At 48.1% G+C, this 10,818-nt stretch overlaps 1 protein-coding gene and 1 non-coding gene across 2 annotated transcripts in view; one reads left to right on the top strand and one right to left on the bottom strand.

Annotated features, from left to right (window-relative positions):
- Window positions 1–284: 284 nt before the first annotated feature.
- Window positions 285–357, bottom strand: TRNAW-CCA (transfer RNA tryptophan (anticodon CCA)). The gene has a single exon. It is a non-coding gene; the product is annotated as a tRNA-Trp (tRNA).
- Window positions 358–6,718: 6,361 nt separating this feature from the next.
- Window positions 6,719–10,818, top strand: part of DGLUCY (D-glutamate cyclase) — a 46,469-nt gene continuing 42,369 nt past the window's right edge. The window contains 1 exon segment of the mRNA XM_060001261.1: window positions 6,719–6,821. Coding sequence (XP_059857244.1) covers window positions 6,719–6,821 — 103 coding nt within the window.

Below are 10,818 nucleotides of genomic sequence, written 5' to 3'. Positions count from 1 at the left end.
GCTCTTCTTGCCCCCTGCCAAGGGGTTCACCATTGTGATTTGTTTCTATACTAATGATGTGCACTTTGATCCCATGATTAAGGTGGTGTCTACCAGGTTTCACCACTATAAAGTTAGTCTTTTCCTCCTTTCTGATTAATAGGTATTTTATGGGGAGGTACTTTATTTATTTATTTAGGCTGCACTGGGTCTTAGTTGTGGCACACGGGATCTTCATTGCAGCATGCAGGATCTTTTAGTTGCGTCATGTAGACTCTTAGTTGCGGCATGCATGTGGGATCTAGTTCCCCAGCCAGGGATTGAACCTGGGCCTCCTGCATTGGGAGCAAGGAGTCTTACCCACTGGACCACCAGGGAAGTCCCTGGGGAGGTACTTTGAAACTAGGTAAATATCACATGCCTCATCAACTTTAATTATTTTTTATATCCGTATAGACTTATGGATTCCTGTATTAGTGAGTTATACTCCATTCCCATCATTATTTAAAGTGCACCTTGGCCCCAGCTTGACCAGTGAGAGCCCCTTCGATCTGTGTCCTTTCTGTATGGGCCCATCATTCTTTGAGCACATCCATGTGCTTTCTGGCATGACAAGATGTTCAAGGCTTATCTTCTGTTCTTGCCTCAGTTCTGGAAATCAGCCTCTTCTCCAAGGAGTCTTAATTCATTTTAATGGAAAATGGTATTTAGAATCCAAGATCTGGGCAGTAGATGTGCTCATTCCTATTGAGATGTTGCTGCTCCCAGGCAGGGCTAAGGAATATATGTTTCTCTGCAAACACACACATACACAGATACACTCCTTACCCTCTGATACCATTTGCCAGGCTGCCATTCCCCAGCACTCTGAAGAATCCCCCCTTACCCTGATCGGGCTGTGACACCACAGGCCAGGCCACCCTCCGTGGGGATGTCCTCCTCATTACTTGGCCCTGACCCCCACCTTGGGCCTTCATGGCTTCCTGCCCTCCATCCCCGCCATGGACTCCTACCTCTCCACTCCACCTAATGACTTTAGGACCAAATTGTTTAGGAAGAGGAAGTGGAAGGGACCACCACTGACTTTGGTTGAAAGTAATTGTATTGCTAACAATCCTTTGCATATTGGGAACACTTGTGTCTGACCTATTACATAGACAATTCTAATCATGACTGCCAGCATTTCCCCAATCTTTTGTCTCTGTTATTGTAATGAAAAAATTTTATGAAATATTTATACAGCCAGGATGCCGTCTTCCTTACAGCCACATCTACTTTGCAAATTCGCAGTTGTGTTTAGGCTGCCACCAGCAACCTTCTTGGCAAACATTGAGCAACTCCCACCACAAAAATTAATGAGTGAAGACAAGGTCTGTACACCTACTTAATTCCATGCTTCCGTTATCAAATTATAGGACTCTGGGGAGGTGATCCAGGGACAGCTACAGAAACCAGAAATGGAGTTTTGTAACACTGTGAACTGCCTTGTAGTGAATAATGAGATCTTCCTGGCTAGACTGTGAATATCAAGGAAATGGGCTGTGTCTTCTACTATTTTTTGCACCCCTCAAGGTCAGGTCCTAAGTATGATCTGTGTACGTACATATGTGATGCCTCCCGGGCTTGCTGGCCGACAGAGCTGTGACGGCTTCCTCATGGTAGTGAGGGAGAGAGAGCGTGAGTTACAAGATCTGACGGACGCCTGTTGGGCTTTATCCTCCTTGACCTCCGTGATCACAAATTGTTCTTTAAGACACTTGCTTCCTTGGCTGCTGAGCCACATCTCCTGCCTCCCTGGCTGCCTCGTCTTGGTTGCCTTTGTACTGATACATCCTATTTGCTCTGCCCATCCCCCGCCTCTCCGACAGAGGACACTTATTGGGTGCCTTCCATGTGCCAGGCATTGTTACAGGTGCTGGAGATACTGCAAGGAGTAAAACAGACCAAAAGGCCTGTCCTGGCAGAACTGAAGGGAAACAGAAAACCTGCTCCCTTGTGTGTGTGTGATCCCGTGGTCCCACTTCACAGGAGCAACTTCCGCTGAGCACTGGCTGGTCCAGCAGGGCACATGCAGGGTTAAGGCAGCCTCTCTCCTGCCAGGTTCTTTTTTGGGAGGGAGGCTTTCTAGATGCTCATCTCTCTGGCCTGGCCTCCTATCTCATCTGCCAGCTTCCTGCTTTGCCTGCCCTGCAGTCCGTCTGCTACCCGTAGCCAGAGCCATCTTCATAAAGGGCACATCTTACCAAGTCACTCTATTGCTGAAAACCTTCGTGATTTCCCATTGCTCAGGGGACAAATCCAAATTCCTTCGGGAGCTGGCCTCTGCTTACCCTCCCAGCCCCTGCTCCGTTCACCTCCTCCCGTGCAGTGTATACTCCAACGGCACCGGAAGCTGGTTCCCTGCACGTACCTCCTTGCCCTCGCTCGTGCTGTGCCCTGGCCTAGAGCACCCTCTCTCCCCACACTTCTGCTAGTCTGACCCCTACTCTTCGTTCTAGACTCAGCCCCTTTTTCTCCTCCACCTGCAGTCCATGTGGCCCAGGAGCGCTCAGCACATGCAGTTATAGTTACCTATTTATTTTTCTGTCTCTCCCTGGGAGACGACACAATGGTAATTACGTGTTTAATGTCTGTCTCTGGGGGGTGGTAAACCCTCTGTGTGCGTGGGCTGTGTCTGTCTCATTCCCACTGTATCTGCAGCATGCTCAGCTGGGCAAGGAGGAATAAACATACACAGTGCTTGCACCTTGCTACCTGTGGGCCCGGCCAGGAATTGTTCTAAGAACCTCACAAGCGTCACTAAAATCCTCACCACAACTCAATGAGGAGCAAACGGTTATTAGCCCCTGTTTACAGGTGAGAAAATAGGCACAGAGCAGTTAATGATTCCCTCTTAAGTGTAGAGGCACGCTTAGAATTCAGACAGTTTGCCCCAAAACTGTGCTCTGGACCACAGTGCCTGTTGCATGGATGGGTGGTGGATGGTGCCTGGACCCTGGGCATCGAGCAAGCACTTGGTGAATGACAGCTGTTGTTATTATCACTGTGGTGTTCACACTCCCAGGCATCCACGCCTCTCGAACGGGAATAGGATCTGTTTTACTCACCTCCGTATACTCAGCATACCCCACACGGTTGGGACTAAATAAATATTTCCTGAAAGAGTGAAAACCAAGTGACCCAGATCCTCAGAAGTATAAGGAGTAGCTTATTTTATCATAATGACCTGATTCTACCTTCCTAATGTGTGTTTAAATTAAATTCCATTTTTTTATTAGGTAATACTTACATGTTGTGCTATTCAAAGTTGCAGAGAGTCCCTCTTCCACCAGGGTCACCCTGTGGCACAACTCCAGAGGGTACCATTCACATAAAATCGTGTAGCAGCCACTGCTCCTGACCAAGCCCCCATCTGCTCAGTTTCCCTCTCTACAGCCATCACTGGTGCCAAGCTCTTCTCCATCCTTCCAGAGCAGGTCTCTGTGCATTTGAACTGATCGGTTGTGTGTTATTCAATACAGAAGTCTTCACCTTGCCTTGTTCACTTTACATCTTTGGGAGTTTTTGCATTTGAGGCGTATAGAGTAGGCTTATTCTTTTAATGGTTACATATCATCTATGTATGGTTTAGATGGACGGTAGGGATGTACCATAGTTTAGCTTCTCCTCTACTTAACCAGTCCTCCATGTATTTAAGCAGCCTCTATTAGGTTGTTTCTAAATTGTTTCTATTATAAACAGTGCTGCCTCTGTGCTGGCATTATCTCATCCACTTTTGAACACATCTGGAGGTTATATTCCCAGAATTGGATTGCTTGGGTAAAGCAGAGGAATGACTTTCTAATGGTAGAATTTCAGTCATCTGTGACAGGCACAGATAAGATATGTTTACACTGAGGCTTTGGGTGTTTCAGATCCTGCTAAGGAATTGAATGGCCATGGGTCCTCCTCTCTGGCATATTCGATACTGGGGAATGATATTTGTGGGTTTGATAGTTTGTTATTCTCTAAGGAGAAAAGAGAGACCTCACAGCAGAAAGGTGGCTTTTTGGAGTCTGACCAAGTCTTACTGACTGGATCCCATCTGACCTTACTTCTAGAGTAAGGCCTAGCAGGACAACGCAACACCTGGGCCACTCAGCAGTGAGTTCACGGAGGTCCTGAGAAGCCTGAGTCCAGGGATCAGTCCACAAAGAAACACGTTTGAACCCTGGCCCCAGAATCACCTTGTGGGGAAAGGGACAAGGCCTCTGATGTTCCTGAGGATGTGATTCCTATTAGCACCACAGGATAGATGATGGATGGGTGGGTGGGTGGATGTAAGGTTGGATGGATACATAGATACATAGAAAATATCCATAGATAAATAGGTATTGATCAAGCAAGCATGAACTTAGACTTGCTTTTGAATTTGGGCTCTGCTACTTCCTATTTATGGAACCTCTTTGACTTCCCTGAGCCCCAGTTTCCTTGCCTATAGTGGGAATGTCTTCTTTGTGGGGCAGTGGTGGGGAGCCAGTGGTTGTAAACCAATGAGGGTGAAGGGCCCAGCACAGTGCCTGGCCCACAGTGCTCTCCCTATCATTTATTTTATGACTGACTTGCTCTGGTTGGTTACTGAGGGCATTTCTTTGGCAGGAGCCAATGAACATGTACTTCACGCTCTGTTTGGCCCCTGCCTTCAAGGGAACGACCCTGTTGAGTGGGGGTCCTCGACCTTCTTTCCCTCCCAGCGTGCACAGCCAGTGACATTAAGTGCCTGGCACGCTCCCCGCATGCATTGCACAGGGCAGGATTTCTACCTACACTCAACTATCTCCAGGCTAGGGAAGTAACATTATTATAGGAATTACCTAGATCCACTTACATTTATATTAAAACAATAAATAAAGGAAAGAAAAGGCAATTACCCTCAGATTTGGGTCTTCTGGCTACAATTTATTTGCAAAACAGCACCCAGCTTGCATCTGCTGCCTTATAGAGCAATAATGGGGAGCGAGGGCCCACAGATACCTGTGGTGTGTCGCATTTCGTCGGGTTCGGGGTAAACTCCACTCTCTCCTCCGGATGTGAAGTGAGGTCAGTTATCAGAGGGCTCTGGCCACTGACCCACATGGTTATGGAGTGGTTCTCTCTTCAAACTTTGCTGAATGCCTGGCTGAGGTGCTAAGCCCTCCACAAACCTCAAGGGAGCCACAGACATCCAGGACGTTAGCTGGTACCTTGGATGCTGGGCTAAAAGGACAGGCTTGCCAGGCCCAGCGGGGGCTTGCTCAGTCTGGCAGGCAAGCACAGGCTTGACCTGCCAAAGCAGCTGCTTTAAGCCTCAGTATCTTCAGCTGGGGTATGGAATCCAATCTCACCTGACCCTCCCGGCACCCCTACCCCAGCCCATGGGAACCGACTGTCCTCTCCTCTGTGCCTCCACGGCCCTTTGTTCCTGCAGCTATGAAAGCACCTGCAGTCAGTTTCAAATGTATCTCTACCCCTTCCAGGACAGTATCTTTATATTTTTTGTGTTAGAGATTTTATACAATCTCAAATTCTTCATGAAAATAGCCATGAGGTTTACATGATCTTCTGTCTGGGAGATGAGAGTTGAAAACACACATTGGTGAATTGGAATTCCATTGGGCTCGTCTCTGTAGATAGAAAGAACTGTGGAAAATCAGGCTTGTCCAGAACCTTCGCTATGGACACTGCCCTTGAATCCTGCTTTCAACCAGCCTGCAGTCAGTCATTCAACAGACACGTATGAACTCCCACTTTCATGTCAGGCACTATGCTAGGCACGTGGTATATTTAGATGAGGAGGACATGGGCTGTGCCTTGGAGGCCAACACAACGTGGCTATCTAGCCCTAGATTTTGCTGACATGTTGATGCCTCTCTTTCTAGAGTATAAGAAGTCAATTTATAGGATTACTTTTTGAGCATATTTTCCTAGAGCTTTGAGACTATCTCTATATTTTAAAATTTACAGTTTTTATTCATTCACCAAAAATCTGTATAAGACACTGTGCCTATAGTAGTGGTGAGAGGAGGGGATATAAAGAAGAAAACATAAAATCTCTACCTTCTAGGTCCTAAATCTAAATAACAGAAGTCATACGTAGACAGAAAATCTAGCCTATTAATTCCTTTGTGAGCTCACGTGGTATGCATTCGTTTCTTCACTTACTCGTAAGTAGGTTTGGTGTGTGCTACGTGCTTAGGCTGTGATAAGTGCTCTGGGGGCTGAGGAAGAGCCCTAAGTTATGGACTTACCCTCTAGGCACTCGGGGTCTCTCTGGGAGAGAGAAAGGGGGTTCAGGGTCAAGTAGAACATCAGGCTGACTGCAACTCCAGGCCCAAATCAGTGGCTCAAAGAATGCTTTGGGGGCAAGGCAGCTCAGCGCCAGCCAGCACGAGCCTGTTGGATACATCTTGGAGGTAGAAGATTCTGAACCAGTTCTGAGGAATGGAAAGGCCTTCTGGGAGGGAGGCAGGGAGGACATTCCAGGCCAGAGAAAGAGCATCTTGAAGTGTCAGGAATTTCTCATTAGAAACTGAGACATGAAGGGGATGGGGCTGGGCGAGAACTTGCTCCAAATAACAACCACCCCAGGACAGGGCCAGGAGCAGCCCTGGGCAGGTCGGGAGGCAGTCCTGATGCTGCATCTGCTGCCTTCCAGGGAGCTGTGCTTTCTCATCTGTCCCTCCCTGTCCCATAACCCGGATCCTCTGTGGCCCATCCAGGGATGACCTTCCCGCTCCCCCTGAAGTCCCGCCTTCCCTCTGCTGTGAGGAGTTTGATTCTACAGAAGAAACCAAACCTCAGAAACATGTCCAGCATGGCTAGGGGTGAGTGGTGCTAAGATGTTAAAAAAATATTCCCTGGAAATACCAGCCACGTAGGGCCCAGGAACTCCTGAGACGCCTAGCTTCTGCACAGGAGACGGCAAGTCAGAGCAGAAGGAGATTCTCGCTGGTCACTAATTAACTTCCCAGAAGGAGCGGGCACCTTGGACCAGACTCAGGTGCGAAGGCTATCACCAACCAGCTCTGCTTGGTCCCCACAGCTCCATAGGCAGAACCGCCAACGACCTCCGGTGATGGAAAGGTTTTCCCTTCTGGGAAAAGTGCCCCCATGTTACGCCGCATTTTAATCTGCTTTTGATTCAGACCAAGTCTCCCTCCTTGGACTGGTGGCACCCATCTCCCTACTACATCCCGGGAGTGACGCCCAAGGCTCTAAAAGGTCCTGCAAGAGAAAACAGATATCCAAATTGTCACTGACCTGAATCCCAGCAAAATTTCACGACGGGAAAGACTTTTCTGGTTCTGGTGGAGTCACCAGCAACACAGATTAAAATACTAAAGCAGGACAATTTTCCTTGTTTATGGACACGTCCGGCCTCTGTCGCTATTTGTGGGCCAACAATTATCTAGTCTTGCCTAACAAACCACCCCAAACTTAGTGGTTTGAACCATAATTCTGCCCTGAGGCTGGGCTCCACGGGTGTCCACTGGGCTAGACAACCAAGATGGCTTCTTCCTCACATGTCTGGAGGGTCCACTGGGATGGCTGGAACCACTGGGACTAGCGTCTCATTTCTCTCTCTAGGAAGCCCCTCTAGCAGTGGAAGCCAAACTTCTTTACGGAGTAGCTCAGGCCTCCGTGGGAGATATTCCAAGAGGACAAGCCCTAATGCACAAGCACATATCAAGCCTCTGCTTGCATCACACCTCCTAATGTCCCGTTAGCACAGCAAGTCATGTGGCCCAGGCCAGTGTCAAGGGGGAGGGGGCTCCTAATGATGTGAATACCGGGAAGTGTGCTTTACAGAGTCAGCAAGGAACAGTGGACCACAACCCTTCGTACACATGATGGACCAGCAAACCCTAGCTCAACCAGGTCGACCCTGCTCACTAGAACCTTGGGGGGCCAAGGGCGCAGGTGGCTCCTTACTGGCTGTTGCCGTGGGCAGACTGTGTGACCTCTCTGAGCCTCATCTATTACTGAAAGTAACCACGGAATCTTCCCCACAGAGCTGATGTACATAAGATGCAGGACCCACGTTAGCTGCTGTCTGTCGTGGATTCTCCACAAGGAAAGCAGTCCATTTTGTGGAACAGCTGGCGCTCTCCAGCTTGGGACTACGTCTTCCAGGGCTTTCGATCAGATTAGGAACATTAAAAGGCTTCTGCTGCTTCTTCTTCTTTTTTGTTTCTCTTGTTATTAAGTTTTTTAAAAAGAAATGAAAACATTGATTTTTGGGTAAAAGGACTCAGAGGACACACTTCATTTCTCGCCACAAAGAAAAAGCTGTCGTGACCTTAGATGGAGCCCGAGACAGCAGACCATAGAGTAGCCCCAGCTCGTGTGTCCACCGCCCCTCCAAAAAGGCACCACGGAGCCTTCTATTCCAGGTCCTGTTACTAATGGGGACGACGCGGGGACTTGCTATGACCAGCAGTAGAGATGAGCAAAACCGAAACACAGCGCCTTCTGAAGTACATTTAGTTAAAAAGGAAACAGAGAAGCTTTGTGCACGTAATACCTCGTGATTTATGGTATTAATCCAGTTTGCTCTTGAAACAGGCTTCGGAGGTAAGAAAGGTGTGGGGAGGGGATGGGCGGCCTCTAGGCTGGCTGAATTCCCTTCCCTCACTCCAGATTATTTTTGGAGCACGCTGGGCTTGCTTGAGCCATGCAGCCAGCTTCCTTGAGCTTTCGGCAGCGGGGGGTGTACAGTTTGACCTCCTTTGCAGAGTCTGTAGCATTGGCAGGCTCTGTAGGGTTTGAGGTAATGAGTTCCAGGCAGTTAGAGCAGGAGCCAGTCCCAGACTTTCCCTGCAGAGGGTCACATCTGCTTCACTACCCCATGCCCAAGGAGGAAGATGCTGGAGGTGATGGTGGACCCATCCCGGGGAGGCCCGTGCCCGCAGCCCAGTGGTGACCTCAGAGGGACACAGGGGTCATCTGTCTGAGGCTTGAATCCTGGCTGTGCCACATACCAGCTGTGTAACCCTGGGAAAGTCACTCTATCTCTCTGAGCCTTACTCTCCTCTTGTATAAAATACAGATGATTGATTACACATGTAAATTACTTAGCACAGAGATCCTGGTACATAATAAGCACTCAGAAAATACTAGCTGACAGATATTATTGCAGAAAAGAAATGTCCACTTGTTGATAGAGCATACCCGGCATTTAGGAGATTTGTCACCAAGGTTATTTCTCCAAAAGAGTATATTTTTCTTTGGGATGATCTTTTTTTTTAAGGAAACAGTCCTTTTTTTTGAAACATAACTTTTCTTGTTTGTTTTTCCTCCAGTTACAGTTTTCCTCCAGATACCTATTTATTGCATAAATTCTAGAATATTGAGGAAAGCACAAAGGAGAAAATTAAAATCACCTACCATCTTGTCAGTGGAGATAGCCATGATTAACATGAAGATGTGTTTCCTTCTAGTTCTTTCTCTTATCTCCTTTAAAAAGGAGAATATGCTGAACATAATATTTTGTTACCTAGTAATGTACCTTTAATGGTACATCCCAAATATCTTCTAATATCTTTAAATATTTCTTCTGTACCATAATTTTAAATGTCTATACAAGATTCACTGAATGAATGTAACTCCAACCCCTACTTCCCGAATACCGGTGTGTTAGGTGATTTACACACAGGAAAGGACTCAAGGAGTTCTCTTTGAGGTAGGTATGATTACTGCCATCTTATCCATGGGAAAACCAAGCCCAGGGTCACAGCAGTGGCCAGAGGCAGAATCAGGATTCAAACTCGGGTTTGTTTGCCTCCAAAGCCAAAGGACTTCCCATTCCAGAGGTGGGCTGGTTGCCCCCGGGGGAGACTGTGGCGTGCACGTGGGGGTCTTCCTCTAAAACTCCAGTAAAACTATCTCTTTGGAGGAGAGTCGAGGATTCTGAGCCTGCCCAGTTAAGAACCTGCCCAGACAAAAGAAGTGAACGGTCTCTTGCCCAAAAAGGATACCCAAATTGCCAATAAAGCAAACAAAAAGGCACTCATCTGCATTACTCATCGGGGGATGCAAATCAAAACCACAGTTCGATGCCACTGGAAAGGCTGGGATGAAAAAGGCAGAGGCAACACCAAGCGTTGAAGCGGGTAGGAAGCAACCAGGAACTCACGCGCCCCCTGGTGGGAGTATAAATCGGTACAACTGGGATCGGCTGGGACCTGGGACCGTTTGCTGCAGTGCTGCAACGCTTGCACCTGGACGAACGTCTCCTCGAGCTACAAAATGCAAAGACTAAAAATAACTGTGTGCATGCGCAGTTGGGGCACATTCTGGACAAAAGATAACAAAAAGACCGAAAAACCCAACTGCCACTTCTCAAGAGCTGGGAGCAAAAACAGGGAGTCAGGAGCAAAAGCAGGGTACTGTGCATGACCCCTGCACTCAACGCCACCAAAAGGGTGGGCAAAACACCTAAGCCACAGCTCCGGCCCAGACCCTAGACACACCCCTACCCTCACCCCATGTAAGGAACCAGCTTACCCTGCGTCGGGAAGCGAGCAAGGGAAATTGTCGTTCCCTCCTGCGGCCGCAGGGGCCCCAATAAAGGGGCCAATCACCAAACCCAGAATTTCTTGATTGACCTCTTATCAATTTCTATTGATTGGGGAAGGCCAAGAGCCCTGGTCAATATCACAACCACTTTGGAACCTGCTCGGCCGCATCTACTAAAGCTGAGCAATTATATTTCCTACAACCGTAGGTATGTGCCAAACAGAACCGTGCACACGTGTGCCCAAAATGCATGTACTAAAGGGTTCACGGAGGCACCATTTGTAATAACCTGACACCGGAAGC

Source organism: Delphinus delphis, chromosome 2 (assembly GCF_949987515.2).
Source record: "Delphinus delphis chromosome 2, mDelDel1.2, whole genome shotgun sequence".
Classification (NCBI taxonomy): domain Eukaryota; kingdom Metazoa; phylum Chordata; class Mammalia; order Artiodactyla; family Delphinidae; genus Delphinus; species Delphinus delphis.
The sequence above is the reverse complement of the archived record's forward strand: the minus strand, read 5'-3'. Positions and strand labels throughout refer to the sequence as shown.